Raw genomic sequence first — 19,927 nt, forward strand, 5'->3', positions numbered from 1 at the left:
CTACACTGAAAAGTATGGGTAAGAATAGTGACTCACTTTATTCCGTGGAAATTATATTAACTGAAGCTATTTAAGTATTAATTTAAGAGTCAGTGTAATTATCCCGTAGGTGATTCCAATAACATTTATTCCTACAATACGAATGTAAGACTGTTATAACTGACACATAGATAACCCACTAGTGACTTATAAATATTAACTTAATGGAATAAAAGTATTATCCTGACTTTTGATTAGATATTACACATCTTCTAGGTTTATCTTTGTCAGATTAAATAAAATTTTTATGATCTTGTTTTAAATTATGATTTTTTTATTAAACTGGTTTTGAAATATTTTACAGAATATGAAACTTCACCTTGATACAGTATTTGAGTTTGTCCTATGAAAAAAATATGTTAAATATATTAGTCATATATTTGAGTAGTTGATAATTCGTTTTGATTTTGAAAGCCCATCTGATAACTAATATAAATACCTATGGGTTAAGAGAAATAAAAGAAGTTGTCATATGTATTCATTCCATTTATTCATGTTGTTCAGATTTGTAGAAGTATGTGCTTTTTATCCTTTTATATGTTTGTCCTCAGTGTTTTTCTTTTATTAGACTTCATATATCCTTGAGTGGCAATCATATCTATTTAATTTGCTTTGCATGGGTGCTACTGTCTACTTACTCACTTTAAGGAAGGGGATTCTGTGGGAGGGTCACATAATGACACTAATCTCTTTTCCTAGTCCAGCAGAAACATGGATTAACAAGGACAAAGGCAATGGCTTTCATATTTGAGGGTTACATTATAATTGTCCAATAATGACAAATTCCTAAACAATCAATGCAAATAAACAAAAAACAATGTGTAGAGGAAGAAAAGGAGAAGAAAACCCAACAAATTTAAAGCAATAAGAGAGAGCGTGGTAAAGTGCAAAAATATAGAATTCATACTCAGAAACCTGGATGTGAATTCCAGTTCTGCCCCTTATTAGTTTGTATGGCTTTGTCACTTATATGGCAAATCACATCCTCACCGAAGACAATTTCTTTATCTGTGAAAATGGAAGTATTACTTTGTAGAGTTACTGTGTGTTAGAAATTGTGTCTACAGTGTCTAACACATTGTAGGTAGTCTATAAAATAGTAGCTGCTCAGAATGTTTTAAAGCAGAATTTTAAAATGATAGAATATCTCCATGGCTGTTTAACAGAAAGCTCTCCATCTCTCAGCTTCTCCACACATTCAGCTATGAAGTTCTGTCAAAGTGTTCAGTTTTACTTTCTGTAAATTTACAGATTTTTTTTTAATCTTAGGATCTTTTAGGGCAATTTTTACGTACGTTCAAAATGCACAGTATCTCTTTTGAAGAATGGCTTTAAATCGTAATAAGTCCATATTAAATGGATGGCCACTTAATTCCGTTCCTAAATTCATTCTTCTCCAGCTGCATCCCTCAGTCCGGTGCAACCTTAGGTGTCTGCAGTGGTAGATACCTTCTTATAGAGTCCAGTGAAAGTCACGACTTCTGCTACTGTGAGTGGCATATTCTCAAACTCCATAATATCAAATCTCTACGTAAATTTTACCAGAATTCTCAATTTCCCCCCAGCATAGTGACTTTTTAGGTCAAAGAGATATTTCTTCTTCTGATTCTTGCAAAGAATATATTTTAATTTAGACTAATACTTGTTCTAATATGCAGATGAAACCAAAGACTGATAACATTGTGTCCAAATGAATAACAAAATAATGAACTGGAATTGTTTATATTTCTATTTGTGTTTAGAAAAATTTTCTTTCCATAAGGCAAGTCAACTTTAACTATGATTCTGTTATGAAATATGAAACCTGAGAAGTCCAAATATCATAGTGAAATTGACATACGTTTTTTTCAGGTAGTCAGTTCATTTTAATAAAAGAAAATTATTTTGGTTAAAAGAAATAATTTGCAAGGCACCTGGGTAGCTCATTCAGTTAAGCATCCAACTCTCATGGTTCCTGAGTTTGAGCCCTGCATCGGGCTTCACGCTGATAGCAGGGAGCCTGCTTGGGATTCTCTGTCTCCCTCTCCCTCTGCCCCTTGCTTGCACTCTCTCTCAAAAATAAATAAATTTTAAAAAAAGAAAGAATTTGCATTAACTATGAAGATTTAAATAGGAACTAATTTAGTAAATCACTAACTGCTCGTTCTTGCTCTCAAATTAATAATGAAGCTTTAACAATGACTTAGGTGTACAGATGCATGTATATGCGCACATGAATTTGTATATAAATAGAAATGATAATCAGCATAGTTATATATGCATTTTAAAATACATCTCTATTTGAAATCTCTCTTGCAAAGAATGGTCTTTTAAAAAAAGTTACCAGAGGGGCGCCTGGGTGTCTCAGTCAGTTGAGTGTCTGACTTTGGCTCAGGTCATGATCTCACCGTTCATGGGTTCAAGCCCCACATTGAGCTCTGTGCTGACAGCTCAGAGCCTGGAGCCTGCTTCAGACTCTGTGTCTCCCTCTCTCTTTGCCCTTCCCCTGCTCGTGCTCTGTCTCTCTTTCTCAAAAATAAACAAACGTTAAAAAAAAGTAGCAGAAATTTAAAAAAATTGTTATCAGTTATATATCATGGATGTTTTGAGGCTGAAAATATGTCTTGGAAACAATTTTAGTATAGCCCCTTCTGAATCCATTCATGTTCTTTGGTCACAGGCAACAGAAACTGATTCTGACTAAATAAAGTAGAAACAATTTTATTGGAAGGATATTAGGTAACAAGCTGAATTTAGGTAGAGCCCAGCTCATATGAAAAGGACAAGACCTGAGACCCTTGATAGGATCTTGGTAGCGAGAACTACTTGAGACTCTTGTCAGGATATCAAGTTGACTGAGCTCCAGAAGCCTTCTAACCGTTTGTGTTTTTCTTGCCCCAAGATTCAGAATTATGGGAGAGAAACTGGTTTGCTTAGTTTGGGTCACTGATCCACCCCTTGGTTAGAGAGTCTTTACAATCAAGTCCCACCAAGATGACACACAGTGTGAGAATGGTCATTTTCAAAAGTGTTTGGAGTGCTGCCACCTGTGGAAATGGAGCTAGGTGTTGGGTGACCAAAGCCAACCAAAACACCCTCACCTTCCAGGTGAAGGAAACAAGGCCTGCAGAGTGATTTTCTGCGCTTTTGTCCCAGTTGAGATTAGAATGTGCATAGCCTCCTGGCTTGTGTTTATTTTTATTGTTTAAAGTCAATATTCTATTTTTTATTTATTTATAACTTTCTTCTCTTCCAAGGCATAACCATCAAAGATGACAGCGTTTGTTTGAAGCAAGGTTAGATTTTTAGCCCCTCAGATCTCGTCCTCAGATCTCCTATATTCCCCCACAACCTGTCTCCATTTGGAGGTACTACTTGGATATCCTTTCAGCCTTCTTCTCACTTAAGTTATCTGAATCCAATCTCATTATCTTTCCCCAAACCTGTTCATCCTTTTGTGTTCTCTTCTTTAGCAAATAACCAATTACCTATTGCCCAGCCTCAAAACCTGGTGTCCTCCTAGGTCTTCCTTTTCCTCCTCCCCCAACACTCCCTCAGTCACCAAGGAATTGATATTTTTATCTCCTAAATATGTGTTGAACCCACCTACTTCTATCCATTCCCCCTGCCTTTCCTTTGGTCCAGCCCCTGTGACCTCTCCTTTCCAAGACCACCAGATTCTTCCATCTCTTTGCCCTGCTCCCAGTTCTACCCTTCTCCTGGCCATTCTCTTGGATCAGGTGCAAATTTCAGAGTCACAAGCTCGAAGATGCTAAATTGAAAGCCTTTATTTTTTTTATAACAATTTTAATTCCTGGCCGCGAGCCTTGATCTTCCCTAGTGTAAAAATCCAGTCTTGTTCTTCTCAGGTAATGTGAGTCCAATTCAGTGATTTCTCAGGTTATTCAAGATTCTGACACCTCTTCCCCCACCCTGTTTTCTCATATAGAAACAACACAGTGCTGGAGCAGGGTAGAGAGGAGGAGAGTTGCCAGATTTAGCAAATAATAATATAGGATATATACTTCAATTTGAGTTTCAAAAAAATTAGTATAAATATGTCCTATGCAATGTTTGGAGCATACTAATACTAAAAAAATATTCATTGTTTATCTGATATTCAAATTTAACTGGGCATCCTGCCCAGTTTCATCTGGCAACTCCAGGGCTGGGGATTTGTCAGTATTTACTTTCAGATCTTAATCTAAGACCTTACTATAGACACTGAATATCCTTCTCTAGTATCTGTTTCTTCATTCTTCTTTACCAACAAAACTACAGTTTTGCTTGGGAGAGCAATGTGTCTAAGAACAGGCAGAATTTTAGTTTTTCCAGTCTCCTTGCAGCAAGGGGTGGCCATGGCGAATGGGACCAAAGTAAGAATTTACTAGCAGTTACAGGAATGCTTTTGGTTTTCCCAGTAATAGGGAAAGACATATCTGGTGCCACCCATCTCCCCATTCTTTTTGCCTTGAAGATGGACACAATATCTGAAGCTATAACAACCATCCAGTGACCAGCAGGGGACAAGCATGAGGGAAAGAATAAGATAATCCCAGGTGCATTGACCTTGCCAGGCCACTGAACCAAGGCCATCAGATGCCTACTTTTAGGCATCTTTTGCTGAGAGAAATGGAAATCTCTAGTTTTAAAGGTACTATGAAACAAGTTCTCTTGCTTGTAGTTGAATGCATTCCAAACCTATGGGGTTGTATACATGTGTCCATCTCTCACGCATTCAATCCATCCTTTTCTGTCAGATTTGGAAACATGCTGACCTGACTCCTTTGATAGCTCCCTAAGGCTTCTTATTCTCAGCGTTATAGTTGTGTCCTCCTTCAGCCCCCAGTGGGCAGCCATACAAGAACATTTTAGCACACATTCCCTCGTTGTGGCCAGTGACATTGTGACAGATACACCAGCCCTCTATTTCCATTAATTGTTGTGTCATACATGGAGCCCACTAGATGACTATGGCATTTCACCCATACCATTCAGGAGCTATGGGAAATTATAGTGGCTGGTTCTGAGAAATCCAATACAGTGACTTTTGGTATACCTTGTGTGGGGCAGGTAGAAGGAAGGGAGAGAGAGGACATGGCCTTTGCAGCATTTCACTGCTCCTTCTTCATACTATCTTCCTTTGTCTTGACAAGAGGGCAGAAACAAACAAAAATCTGTTACTTCTTTTCTCTTCCCTATGTTAATACGTTTTTGGTCTCCTACAACATGGGGGCCTTTGACCTTGTGGCCTAGGAATGTTGCTTCCTTATTCTCTTTATGATGAGTCCTATTAAACAGGTGCTGTGTATCTATCTGGATGCCAGAGCAGGGAAAATAATAGCTCAGCTGGAACACTCCTTCCAGGTGATTTTTCTAAACTGTAATCTCATGTAGTCATTTCCCTAACTGGGACCCTTCAATGGCTCTAACTCACTCCTCGCTTGGAGTCCACACTTCTTACCATGGCTTTGAGGTCCTGTCTTTTCTTTAAAAGCTACTCTCTCACCACTCCTCTCTTCACCTTTCTTTATACCTAAGCTTATACCTTACTTATACTTAGTAAGAAATTCTTGGTGGATGGCATATGGGCTGTTTTTTTCTTTTTGCTTTTGTTTTTTTAATTCTTTAGATGAATCTACTGCATATCCAGGAGTTGAGAACCAGTAGTGCAGGACTTTACATGTATCTGAGCATCTTCACATACATAATCTTTTTTTTTTTTTTTACAAGTGGGGGAGGGGCAGAGAGAGAGGGAGACACAGAATCTGTAGCAGGCTCCAGGCTCTGAGCTGTCAGCACAGAGCCTGACACGGGGCTTGAACTCACAAACCTCGAGATCATGACCTGAGCCAAAGTCAGACGGTCCACCAGCTGAGCCACACAGGCACCCCTACATAATTTAATTTTGTTCTTAGAAGAATCCTGTGATATAGGTACGGCATAGATTGATACACACATTTTACAAACAAGATGAAATGAGGTACACGGAGCGGTAGAACTGGGCCCAACCTTGAGTAATCTGACTAATTCGAGGCTATCTCCACTCCACCCTGAAATTTTTATTACTAGTAATATCACATTGTGTCAGTTGTTCTAAATATTTAACTGGCTCCTAATTTTTAAAAAATGTAATGTAATATAATTAGTAGCTATATGATTTGGCCTCTGATTGCTCATTAAGTGGAATAAAAGCTGCCACACAGCTGTTGTCCCATTAACTCTGTTTATTTCCTGTATCGCACTTTTCATCATCTGAAATGATTTATTATTTCCTATATACTTGTTGGTTGTGTTCTCCCACTAGAGTACAAACTTCACAAGGAGATTGAACCCATTTGGTCTAGAACAGTGCCTTCTACCTAGAAAATTTAATAGCTATTTGTTAAATAAATTGAGTATTCATTTGTCACTTTATCTCCTTGTATATGATTTATCACTAAATTAGAAGTGAATTATTAATCTAAAAAATCATTAATTTAATCCTAACTGAAAATATTTTTAAATGTATTTATTAATAGATTTTAATAAACATTTTCTAACCAAACATCCAAGCATGAGTGAATGAACGAATGAAGGAACTTCCATGACATATAATGAAGCCACATAATATAGAGTGCCTTTTTTTTTTTTTTTTTTAATTTTTTTTTTTTTTTTTCAACGTTTCTTGATTTTTGGGACAGAGAGAGACAGAGCATGAACGGGGGAGGGACAGAGAGAGAGGGAGACACAGAATCGGAAACAGGCTCCAGGCTCTGAGCCATCAGCCCAGAGCCTGACGCGGGGCTCAAACTCACGGACCGTGAGATCGTGACCTGGCTGAAGTCGGACGCTTAACCGACTGCGCCACCCAGGCGCCCCTAGAGTGCCTTTTTGACATTAAATGGCATATTTAATTTTTGCTTGGCATGTTGAATTTTTTGTTTTGTTTTACTGGGAGGCTAGTACATCAAGTACTTTTGGATCTTGCAATTGCTACAGTCTGCATGTGTTCCCCCAAATTCATATGTTGAAATCCTAACTCCCAAAGGTGATGGTGTTAGTAATTGAGGTCTTTGGGAGGTGCTTAGGTCCTGAAGGCTCTGCCCTCATGAATGGGATTAGTGCCTTATTAAAAAAAGAAAAAAAAAAAGAAAGAAAGAAAAAGTCTCCAGAGAGATCCCTAACCCTTCCACTATGTAAGGACACAGTGAGAAGGCACCAACCATGAACAAGGAAGAGGGCCCTCACCAGGAGGCGACCATGCTGGTGACTTGATCTTGAAATTCCAGCCTCTAGAACCGTGAGCAATATATTTCTGTTGTTTATAAGCTACTCAGTCACTATTATTTTGTTCTAGCTGCCAGAATGGACTGACATCAGTCAACTAGTTTATTTGTCCCTATCAAACAGAGCTCAGCTCTGGAACTGCTATATTTATAATGTAATTTTATTAAAATTACTACATTTGGGTAGCTCCTGGCATCTTTCATTAAACTGAAGTTGTTCAATTATAAGCGTGTGAGGCAAAGATAGTTTTCAGCTTTCACTGAGGGGAAAAAAAAAGGCAGCACAATTCAACCTTTAATCTTTAGAGACGAAAAACACTGCATGGATTTAAAGGATTAAAATCATGTTCTGAGTGTTGGGTTTCTTCTTCCCAGTTATCGGAACTCGTGCAAGAAGAACATTTGTGTGGACATGCTGCGAGACGGTTATCACAAGTCCTTTACTGAGCTCTTCGCCCTGATGGAGAAGTGGGATGCTCTGCAGGAGGCTGCAAGAGTTAGGTCCCTTTTCTGGTTGCAGAGACCCCTGGAGGAGCAGCCTGATAAGCTGGGTCACTTCTACCACCACCTGACCAGGGCTGAGGCGGCTGAACGGAAAGGTGAGTGGAGGGACTGTGGGCAGCAGTGCTGCAGGAGCTGGAGCAGTGAGCCCGAGGGAGGATTGCAGAGTGTTTCATGTCTGAATTGAGACCATTAAGACACCTTAGCACAGTGCATTCTAGACATCTAAGCATCTTTATGGAATACATGATAGGGGAACGCTGAATCACAAGCTGCCCAGACACAGGGGCATCCTGCTGATGTCATTTCAAGCAGGAAAGACAATGCATGCATCGCACCTAATAACACCGCCACAATGTTCCAATGTATTAAAATCTTTTGTATCATGAATTACAAATATTTCCATGGTTTTTAAAATATATAATCTGAATAGAGACTTTTCCTAAGAGTTTCATTCTTTCAAAGAGTATTATAACTTGAAAATTTATATTGATTTTCTATTATTTATATAATAGAATTTGAAGATCTTACCAACAAGTCCTACAGATTTCAATCGGAGAATTTTTCTTAGTGAATAGTAGGAAGATATGAAAAGCCTGCAATTCACAATTATAAATAAAATTGTTAATTTTATATTTTCCATCACATCATTTGTAGTAAATTCCTTTTCTTGTATCTGAAAATTTTCCCAAAAGTCAATGTTTCATCTAGTGAATAAAATATTTTGATCTCCACTGTAATTATACTCATATTGTTGTCATGAGCCTTTCCTAGTTACATATTAGGAGTTGGTCATTTTATATAATCAAAGAAAGGAAATCCTAGATCCTAGAAGTCAGCATATAAATTTGGTGATCTAAATTATTTTTTTCTTCAACTTCTTTTGTGAAAATAGCATAGGACTGAAAGAGAGAAGCTCAGGCCCCAACAATGCCTATATTTTACTTCAGGCCTTTCTATGAGAAATACAGTATTAGAGGGACACCTGGGTGGCTCAGTCAGTTAAGCATCTGTCTTCAGCTCAGGTCATAATCTCAAAGTTCATGAATTTGAGTCCTGCATTGGGCTCTGTGCTAACAGCTCAGAGCCTGGAGCCTGCTTTGGATTCTGTGTTTCCCTGTTTCTATGCCCCTCCCCAGCTCCTGCTCTGTCTCTGTCTCATCTCTGTCTCTGTCTCTCTCTCTCTCTCTCTCTCTCTCTCTCTCTCAAAAATAAACATTGAAAAAATTCTTTAAAGTTGAGTATTACACAACTTTCCACAACTGTACCAATGACAGTGGGGAAAATTAATGGGGGCATGGTAACAGTATTAGAGGGATAGCAGAAGTCTTTCAACCTCTACAGTGGAGTTAATACATGTTTCCTATCAGGTTGTGACCTGACTTACAAATATGAGATACACGAAAATTTTAACAAGTAAATGTGTGTGTGTGTGCGTGTGAATGTGCGTGTGTGTTTGTATGTGTGTGTGAGTACAGGAGGCAGATATTTGTATTCTGAAAAATACTTAGCTGCAGGATTAACTTTTTAATTTTTTTTTTAAGTTTGTTTGAGAGTGAGTGCAAGCAGGGGAGGAGCAGAGAGAGAGAGAATCTTAAGCAGGCTCTGCATTGTCAGTGCAAAGCCCTTTGCAGGGCTGGAACCCACAAACCATGAGATCATGACCTGAGCCAAAATCAAGAGCCAGATATTTAACTGACTGAGCCACTCAGATGCCCCACAGGATTCACTTTAAAAATAGAATCCTCTGGTGAATTTTAAAATATGACATCTAATTTCTCAAGAAATTAACTATTATAAATAAAAAATGCTTTGTAAAAAACTTACATTCTCGTTTCAGCTCCAAATTCTGAAGTGATATTTGCACTGAAAATAGAATTGAGCAAGATAAAAATTTCCCATTAGTCGTTTTTTCAAGTTGAATTCATCACATTCGCTAAGTGTTTTAAATAGAGGCTTTCATCTGAGTAGCATAAATATGAGCCCCATACATCACTTGTTATAAAAAAGTGTCATAATTATGAGAAACTTGTCATAAAGCATTTTGTAATTATAAAGAAACTAAAATGCTAAGTAGTCTATTTTAATGTAGAAAACATTAATTTACAATTTTTTATTAAATAAAAGTAAACATTTAAAGAAAACTGTTTCTTGGGGTGCCTGGGTGGCTCAGTTGGTTGAGCGTCTGGCTCTTGATGTTGGCTCAGGTCAGGATCTCACCTTTCGTGGGTTCAAGCCCCAGAGCCAACTCTGCACTGACAGTATGGAGCATGCTTGCGATTCTCTCTCTTTCCCTCTATCTCTCCCCACCCCCTCAAAGTAAATAAATAAACCTAAAAAAAAAAAAAAAAACTTTCTCCAATCCCAAAAATTAACAAAGTCCAAACTTTATAGTAATCAATACCTTATACACATGATATTAGTAAAGAAAAGAAATATTTTCTTTACTGGTTGGTTTTATCATATATTCATAGCAACTAAGCTGTATTTGTTAAAGAAATAAAATTACCTCTTGCTCAGGTTATCTTGTTCAAAAATGCAGTGGCTTTTGCCTGGTTGAAATATAGAAAATTAAGATTATAGCAAAGAATATTGTTGGAAATACCTCAGTTGAAGGACTTGTGAATATTTGTATACTTTAAAAAAATTGTGTTAATTACTTTCATATTTACTACATAAGCTTTATCGAGGGAAAATTGTGATACAGGTTAAGAACATCCCAGAAAATGGGAAAGGGGATATACTCATTCACTCTTATTAATTTGAATTAATCTTAAATCTTAAAGCATGCACACATGCAAACACACACACACTTAATCTAGAATGTAAAAATTTGTTAATGGTGTCTCAGGATTCCATCTTATATGGTCATAAGACATATATGGAATCTGAAACAATTATCCTGAAGTAGCATTATCTCTGAGCAGTCTCATTGCTTCTCATTGGAAAGACTATCACTCTAGGGCCACAATGAAGTTCATTTAATCAAAGCTATAGCACTAACAATAGTCATCTTGGGCCAGTTCTGTCTCTTGAGACTTACAGAACAGGAACCTAGAGTTATTTAAATTATTCTGCAAAACACCACTTGCTGGTTTATAGCAAAAAGTGTTTAAAGTAAGCTAGTCATTTCTTTTTGGATTATTTTCCATTTGTTAAAGTGTTTTTATTTTTTGTCCCTAATAACATTTCTTATATTACCCATTATTGTAAGTCATCTCTGTACCATCTATAATGTTATGATTAGGGCCTTGTGCCCCATGGGGCTGGAGAAGAGATGGCAATAATGGTAATGGGCAACTGAATCAATAGATAATTCAAACATTACTTACACTTGACTTTAAATTATTGTTAAGGGTTAAGCAGCAATTTTTTTCTAATAACTTTTATTTAAGATACCCAAATATGTTCTATACAAGCAGAGTCCGACAGGATGTTTACAGGTTTTATGTAAAGCAAAACAAAAATAATTATCTGATGAAATAAGTTTGAGAAACACCAGATGAATTAACGTTGACATTAAGGAGGCTGATTTATTGCAGGACTTACCAGAGCCTTTAATATGCTGATGTATACCGTGTGGTTCACTAAAAGAGGGAAATTAGCAACTGTATTTTCCACATTTATTTCATCATGGAATCTCCTTCTTAGATAGCACAGTGAATACTTGTCTAAATAATAAACCAACAGTAAAAATGTTTTTCATCTTATAAATGTCTACTGACAATTCAAATAAGCAGTCTACAAGCAAGGAGATAAGGCTGCTTAGAATGTAAAGGGTACAGCCCATATATTTGGATTGTCCAAAGATTCAAAACTTGAATATATCCCTTTATACTTAATACTATGAAAAATATTGCATTTTTTAATAGAAAAATAGTTTAACTGACAGTGGTCTTTATTTTTTTTTAATTTTTTAAATGTTTATTTTTGAGAGAGAGACACACACACACACAGAGTATGAGTGGGCGAGGGGCAGAGAGAGAGAGGGAGACACAGAATCAGAAGCAGGATCCAGGCTCTGAGCTGTCAACACAGAGCCTGATGCACACTGGAACTTACTAACCTCAAGATCAGACCTGAGCTAAAGCTGGCCACTTAAAATGACTGAGCCACCCAGAGGCCCCTGACAAGTGTCTTTAAATATGGAATCTTGATAGCTTATATAACTCATTCTAAAAAGAAAAAAGAAAAAAAAAGTATGAAATTTTGGAAATGTTTTTCTATTGAGGTGTGATTACTGAAAAACAAATTATTTTGGGATCATTTTTTTTTCATGAAAGCTCTTTATAGAACTTTTTAAAAATGGAAGATATGGAACACTTTATAGACTTTATAAAATAACTCTCTAATCACTAAAGATGACAAAGAATATAAAATATTATAGGTGTCCCCTGGGTGGCTCGGTCGGTTGGTTAAGCGGCTGACTTCGGCCCAGGTCATGATCTCGCGGTGAGTGAGTTCCAGACCCTGGTCGGGGTCTGTGCTGACAGCTCAGAGCCTGGAGCCTGATTTGGATTCTGTGTACCCCCCGCCCCTCCCCCACTTGTGCTCTGTCTTGCTCTGTCTCTCAAAAATAAATAAATGTTAAATAAATAAATAAATAAAATATTATAAAACAGACTTTAGTGCTTTGTTCACATTAGGTAGAAGGTTCACAATGCAAAGACAAAACATAAGAGAAGTCAGTTCTGCGATGAGAGTATTTGTTTTTGTTTTTGTTTTTGTTTTTGTTTTTTAATTAATTTATTTATTTTGAGAGAGAGAGAGCAATAGAGCACGCAAGGGAGGGCAGAGAGAGGGAGAGAAAATCCCAAGCAGGCTCTGTGCTGTTTTCAACCAAAAGGGTATTTCAATTTCTAATATATTCTTTTAGTTTTTTTTATTATTTTTTAATGTTTTAATTTTTTAATGTTTATTTTGGAGAGAGAGAGACAGAGTTTGGGGGGGGGGGGTGTCGCAGAGAGAGAGGGAGACACAGAAACCAAAGCAGGCTCCAGGCTCTGAGCTGTCAGCACAGAGCAGACAGCAGCCTCAACCCCACAGACCGGGAGATCATGATCTGAGCCGAAATCCCACACCTGACCGGTGGAGCCACCCAGGCACCCCTATTTTTTTATTTTGAAGAGAGAGAGGGCGTGAGTGAGTGAGGAGCAGAGAGAGAGGGAGAGAAAGAGAATCCCACGCAGGCTCCACACTTTCAGTGCTGAGCTCACCCAGGCAGGGCCTGAGTTAAGGATGTGGGGCTGGAACTCACCAACGGTGAGATCATGACCCGGCCGCTGAGGTTGGATGCTTAACTTCCTGGGCTACGCAGGTGCCCCTTTCTAACATCTTCTAAGTTTTCAAAAAGGTTTTTGTTGTATTTTTGGAGTACACATCTTCGATGTAACTATTTTAGTGGTTAAAATACATGAACTTAAGTTTGCATTTCCATTTTTAAAATAGCTAATCATGCTTTTAAGGAAAAATAAAAAATAAATGTCACTAAGTTGGTTTAACATTTGAAGGGGCAAGCCGTGAGACATTTTTCTAATGCAGTTTATGTTTTTGTTTGAAGAATACTTTGAAGATGTCTATAACAACTTGTATGCACTGGCCTGTTACTTCAGTAATTCTGAAGACAAATGGGTAAGGAACCACTTCTATGAACGATGTTTTAAGATAGCTCAACGGATCAAAATTGACGGTGGGAAGAAAGAAGCCGAGGCGCATGCGCACATGGGACTTCTCTTCGAGGAAGAGGGTGAGTGGTCATTTGTCAGGCTGTCCTGGGTGCTTTGGAGGATTCAGAGTCCAGGCAACCAGAAAGCACGTGGGGATTGAGAAAAAGACCTGAGGCGTTAGTAGAAGCATGTAAGTTATTGAGATTAAAAAGCAAAGGTGTGTGACTTATGGATTCACCTCAAGTATTCCTTGCAGTAATACTCCACCCAAGCGCTCAGGCTAGAGTTCCCAGCAGCAGCAGCACGGAGAAAAAGCATCCTCCCGTATCCATCCACATATATCCGTCAGTGCCACTTGCTGTATGGTTTTGAATTTCTTACCATTCTTAAGTCCTCTATTCATTTTAACTTGATTTCTCCTGTATGAAAATGGGAATAAAGGAAGGCGTGCTTCGTGATTTTCCTAATGCCACACGTCCCCTACAAAGGGGACCAAAAAAATACCTCTATAATTTAGATATTGCCCCATTGTGATTTTATAACAACTTCTGAAGGAAAAGTCCTTTAAAAGTAACTTCATACTTAATGATGTTATCTTAAGACAAGACTGAAACAACAACAACAAAAATCATCTAAACATATTTTGTATGATGGCTTACTAAAGGATGCAAATAGAAATTTAAGAATTAAAATTATGGAAGGAATGGTGGGTAGATAATATGCAAAGAAAATATATGAAAAGATATGAATAATCCTATTTCTTTTCCCGAAAAACTGTCTCATTTTCCACAAAGGTTTTGCCTTTGGCCAAACAGTTAAATTAGAAAATATTTATTATTTTGTAGCTAGGACTGTATAGGACTTGGAGAAAGATTAAAAAAAAAAAAAGTTTTTGTGCTTCAGGAAATTACACGTAATCTATAACATGGTAGGTGCTAGGACGTGGCATATGGTCGGGAGCCATCTTGAGGGATAAATACCAGGTTTATCAGAAAAACTCAGAGAAATGAGAGATCATACAGACTAGATTCAAGGAAGGCATAATGGGATCAGTAGGGACTGGTGGGGGATTTGGAAGATGGGGTGGAATTTAGGCAGGTAAGAAAACAGGAATATATTCTATAAGAGGGAGTTACTAAAGCATAGTTAGAAAAACTTGTAGGAGGAGCAACCTGTTTAAAATGGAAAGTGTGGGGGCACCTGGGTGTCTCAGTGGCTTGAGCGTCTGACTCTTGATTTTAGCTCAGGTCATAATCTCACATTTTGTGGGTTTGAGCCCCACATCGGGCTCCCAATGCTTGCTTGAGATTCTCCCTCTCTCTCCTGCTCTCTCTGTCCCTCCCCAGAGCTCTCTCTCTCTGTCTCTCTCTCTCTCTCTCAAAATAAATAAATAAACTTTAAAGCAAATAAATAAAGTGGAAAGTGTGTTTCTGAGCAGTGGTGGCAGCTAAGAGTGGAAAGGCAAAATAGGGACACAGCAGGATTCAGAGCTTGGGTTTAAGCTTCTGTATATTCAGAGTAAGGAAAGGTTGGTTATTACTGTAATTTGAGAAGTTGTTAAAGCTTGCAACCTGTTGTTAAAAGTAGTGTTCTTCCAGTTTGTAAAAATGGGATAAATTCTTGCTTAAGTAAAATTCTTTCTTAAGCTTTTAAAAATTACTCTCATTTCATAGGTGTGGTGGATACTTTTTTAAACTGTAAAAAATTATTATCTTCACTTCGAGGATGAGAAAACTGGCCCAAAGAGATTAAGCTGGTTGGTAGTGAAGCTAGTTTTGACTAGTCAGCTAGCTTCAGAGCCTGTAGTCACTGCTCTGTGCAAACAAAGGATTGGTTGCTTTACCTCCATGATGTGCTAGTTATGAAAATTATATATTAGAAGATAAGTTACCACTTTTTTATTCTTTACTATAGGAAACCCGGAACCCCACCCCCCACCCCACAACTGAATACAATAAAAATCGTTTTTTGTTTTGTTTTGTTTCTGTAATTGGGGCCCTAATTTTCTGTCATCTGTGGTAACAAATCAGATCAATTAAAGTGTCCACTTCTAGTCGCCAAAAAAGTCACAAAAGAAATAAGAAATAATATATGATAATAAGGCTGAAGAAGTCAGGGCTACATTGGTGAAAATATTAAGAGTGGCCCAGTGAGATTCAAATAGCTATCATAGGTATATTCTGAATTTCTGTATCAATTTTAATTCTGATTTTTAAAATTCAGTTTGATTTAAAAAAAAATTATTGCAGAAAAAATGCATAACAAAATTTACCATCTCAACATCTAAGTGTGCAGCTCAGTGTTTAGTATATTCACACTGTTGTGTGATCTGTCTTCAGAACTTTGCAAAACTGAAACTCAATACCCATTAAACATCAACTTCCAGTTTCCCTCCTGATTTTTTAAAAATATCTGAATGCATTTCTGTTGGAGGATTTATGCATTGCTTCCCTTAGTTATTCATTAAGCTACCCATTTACTCAGCAACTGTGCCACCGTGGTTGCCCACATAATTTTAGTGACTGCAAATGAGGATGAGTTTGGGAAATATGAGGGCTGAGCTGCTGTGAGATTACATTTGCAGGTCCTTGGCTTGCTCATATTTAGGTGTCACACCCTATAGCATGATAAAATGCACCCATATTCCACAGCAAATAGAATATTTTGCCCATGAAATTATTTTTAAATTAGGTTGTGTTTTTTGTTTGCAATCACTTTTGTCAGGTCTAAAATATTTTTCTATGCCCTTGATCAGTTCATAGGCCCTGAGAACCATGCCTTTATTGCCTGATGGATAAAATAACTGCGTTGATGTTGCTGAAAATTCTAGAGACGGACTTTGAGTATTGCTTAGCAATGGTGAAAAGTATCTGTGCAGCTTTTGTAATCCGGGTAAACTAGGACTACTTAGAATGTGTGGCTAGAGTGCAGTGAGGACTCACCTGGCTGTAGGGCTCCCCCTGAGGTGATGGAGGTATAGCATCCACAAATCTGAGCTGATTGGTCCAGACAAGCGAATGGAGGCCCCACAGCAACAGCTAGGCAGCAGCTGTGCTCAGGGGCAGGTGGCAGCATCCTGATTCCAGGGGTGCCCATTCAGGTTAAAGCAGGATACCAGCCAGCAGATGGGAAAGGGCAGGTTGTCAGGGCCCAACGAAGCAGGCTGTAGTCCAGGGCATGGCTCCAGAACCCTCAGGGAACTATAGAGCAAATGAACATGAGCAGAAGCCATAGTCACAGGGACTGGGCACCTGGGTGCAGTCAGGGCCAGTGTGCAGCCCACTGGCACATATGTGACCAGAGCTTCACCCAGAGCCCCCTGGCCAGAGTAGAGCACAGGTCCTCGTTCCCACTGCTGTTAAAGATCAGGCCCTAGTAGACAATGTGGCCTGATTTCCATAGGCTAAAGGGTTGGCAGTGTGACTCTTCATGTCAGGTATCTTCAGACTATAGCTGGGGAGTGAAGCATAAATAGTCATGGACTGACAAATACTTGTAGCAAATCAGTGGCTATATCTTCTTTCAGAACTGTGACATATTTGTAAGGAAAAATGGACCAGCCGCATTCACACCACATCTGTGGAGGATTAGAGAAAACTCTCAGACACTATGTCGGTAGGAGATTTGTCCATACCTTCTAGAGCAGCACACAGAGGTCTAGCAAGGCCAGCTGTCAGATACTGGGAGAGAGGGTTTTTTAAGAGACATGATTAAGGAAACACTGGCTCCTCCCCTGGGATGATCTGGGTCTAGGACAACAATAGCATGATGACATGGCAGAGCTGTAACCTCAGTCCTCTTCTGCCAGATCAGCATTACTGGTTGGGTCCAGCACCAACCCCTTTACTTGGCATGATTAGGATACTGGGGTCCAAGCCTTGCAGTTGTGGTTTTATTGGGTTTGGGGGTAGGGATAGCAAACTTGGGCAGAAATGACCACATCAACATTCACAGCTGAGCAAGAAGCAACATTTTTTCCCCTTTCCCCACTTCCAGTGATTCAGGATCTGGGTCCAAGCCTTGCTTTTGGCCAGATTAATGGACTTAGTACTGAGGCTAACTGGTTTCTATGGAGGCTTGCAGGAGGCCAAACTCATTTCTGAAAGGCTAGCCTGAAGAGCCAGTCTTGGGCAAGTTAACCATTAATTTCTGTCCACCTATTTGTCTGTTCTTCCTCTTCCAGTTCAGTCCATGGCTTATAAAGAGCATCTCTTACTGGCAGCAACCCATTCCATTTCAACCCAGAAGGGCTTTGAGTCCAAACTGTGCTGTGGAAGACCAAAAGGATAATTAGATATAGATGTTGGGTGACAACCCCAGAGTGCTGATCATGGCCACTAAAAACAGGCAGGGGAAGACCAGTGTAGGAAGAGCTTAGACAATGTACATCTTCCAGTTCAGAAAGCCATCATCTGTGATGTTAGCACAAGGATTGAGTAATGGCTAACCAGATTCTACAGCACTGATCCTAAGCTCTCCCAATGACAGAGGAACTTCTGAAGAAAGGAGTTGTCCCGATCGGCTTGCCCAGTTCGGGTCCTAGAATAACTTTCGACAGTCAGCTCCATGTGCAGATTGCAGTTTGCCAGGGGCCGGAAGGCACCAGGAGCAGAGTTGTGTTGTGAAGACACATTGGAGTGGCTTCCACTCTCCCCTGATATATCCAGTAATGGAAGGTAGATCCAGCAACAGATCAGTGGAGAAGCCCGCCATTGTAAGGGACTGTCCCCCTTATCGTCTTGATCTCATGAAAAGGAGTTGGAATTCAGAAGCCTACTTATCCTTGTCTTACTGATGTTCCCTAATTTTCTCTCCTTTTTAGTAGAAGACATCCCTTTTCATTTTTTTTTTTTTGCATGAATTTTAGGAGAGGCAAGAGTTCAGCTTTCCTCTTAGTGAAGCATCCGACCCATCCAAGGCGACTCCCTCCAATATCACAAAAAAAGGAAACAAGGTATCCTATAACTGAGAGTCTGAACCCTATAGGCCTCCCACTACTTAGGATTTTTTAAAATTTGTTTCTGCTAATAGTCACTCATTGGCCTCCTTGAAGGCTGGCCACAACACCACTAGCAGACTCTTCCCACTCCAATCTTGGTCTTCAATTTATTTCCAGTCATCTGACTTGCTTCCAGAAGGCCATGGTAAGGGCCTGGACAGATGCCCAGTTTACTGGGACAACTGCCATGCTAACAAGATAATTGGTCAGCAGCACTCACAGCAGGCCTGCTAGAACAGCCTTGCTCTGAGAGAACTCACGGACACAGGAACAGTAGCAGGTGTGCTGGTGCCCATTGCCCTTTCATTGGATGCTATATGTTTAGAGAAGTGTGGTCACACCCCTGGTGTGACTGGGGACAGACACAATAGCAACATGATGTGGCAGAGCCTTAATATAGGTCTTACCCAGCATCTCAGCATTCGTGATTTGACCTAGCATAGCCCCTCCCATGCATGATCAGCAGAGGGGAAGAAGAGAAAGGGGAGGGGCCTGAGGTCTCTGCCTTATGACTGCAGCCATAGGATATGGCATAAAAAAAGCAAGATTTGCCATACAGGCATTTATAGTTGGGAAGCACCAATCTCTCCCCTGTCAGGAGAGAGGTACTGCCTTTCCAGTAGATCAGAACTGATTACCTTAAAAGCACTGGACCTGAATGGTTTCCTTTTCCTTGGAATTTGCTAAAGTCCATTTTCTTTTCTAGAAAACTAGCCTCCAAAAGTCAGTCCTGGACAAATAAACCCTTATCCCCTTAAATCTTTAAGTTCTGCCTAAAGAGTGTTATTAACATAAAGAGACTCGGGTCAGGTTATTAGATGTAGAAGTCCCATCCTTTGAGAAGAACTAGGACAAAGACAGGGCCATGAGCAAGATGATAAGCTTCAAAAGAAGCTCCAACCCCAAAGACTAGATGTTTTTAAGAACTGTCCAAATTAGAAGAGAACCAGTGAGTTAAAGTAAGAGTAGAACAAATCTCAGTCCTAGGAGAATGCCTGTTAGTGAAATTAAATGAAGTGTTGTTCCTACCAACTGCCCCCTGACTATAGGTAGAAGTAGGGGGATTCTACCAGCACTGAGAGGCCAGGGAGCAGAGAGGCAAGGGCAGACTGTCCACTCTGCTTACTTTTAAGAACCAAGATTAAGTAGACTGCTCCTAAATAAGGTATGTAGGAAATTCAAGGAAAACAAAGCATTTATCTGAAGACTCTGGTAAAGAACAAACCAGTAAAAGTGATCATTTTAGGGAAATTCTTGGTATCTTCAGAAAGATACATGTGGAGGACAGAAAAGCTTAAGGATAGAGCCAAATGAGTTGAGAATGAGCCCCAGATTATGAAATAATCAATGCTTTCATTAAGATGTGTCAGTAGAATTAACGTACAGTGTGGAAAAGGTAAAGAGTAGAATTGACCCAATAGGAAGTTGAATCAATGATATTGAGGGCAAACTTGAAACACTCTTGCAAAAGAAAG

General features: G+C 39.1%; 1 protein-coding gene across 3 annotated transcripts in view; it reads left to right on the forward strand.

Moving 5' to 3' along the window:
* TTC29 (tetratricopeptide repeat domain 29) overlaps positions 1–19,927 on the forward strand; it is a 240,511-nt gene that overhangs the window by 36,813 nt on the left and 183,771 nt on the right. For all 3 annotated transcript variants that reach the window (XM_015541923.2, XM_007091756.3, XM_015541922.2), the window contains exons 5-6: positions 7,662–7,885; positions 13,348–13,533. In XM_015541923.2, the coding sequence (XP_015397409.1) occupies positions 7,662–7,885; positions 13,348–13,533 (410 nt within the window). The remainder of the gene's footprint in view (positions 1–7,661; positions 7,886–13,347; positions 13,534–19,927) is intronic.

Source organism: Panthera tigris, chromosome B1, assembly GCF_018350195.1.
Source record: "Panthera tigris isolate Pti1 chromosome B1, P.tigris_Pti1_mat1.1, whole genome shotgun sequence".
NCBI classification, from domain to species: domain Eukaryota; kingdom Metazoa; phylum Chordata; class Mammalia; order Carnivora; family Felidae; genus Panthera; species Panthera tigris.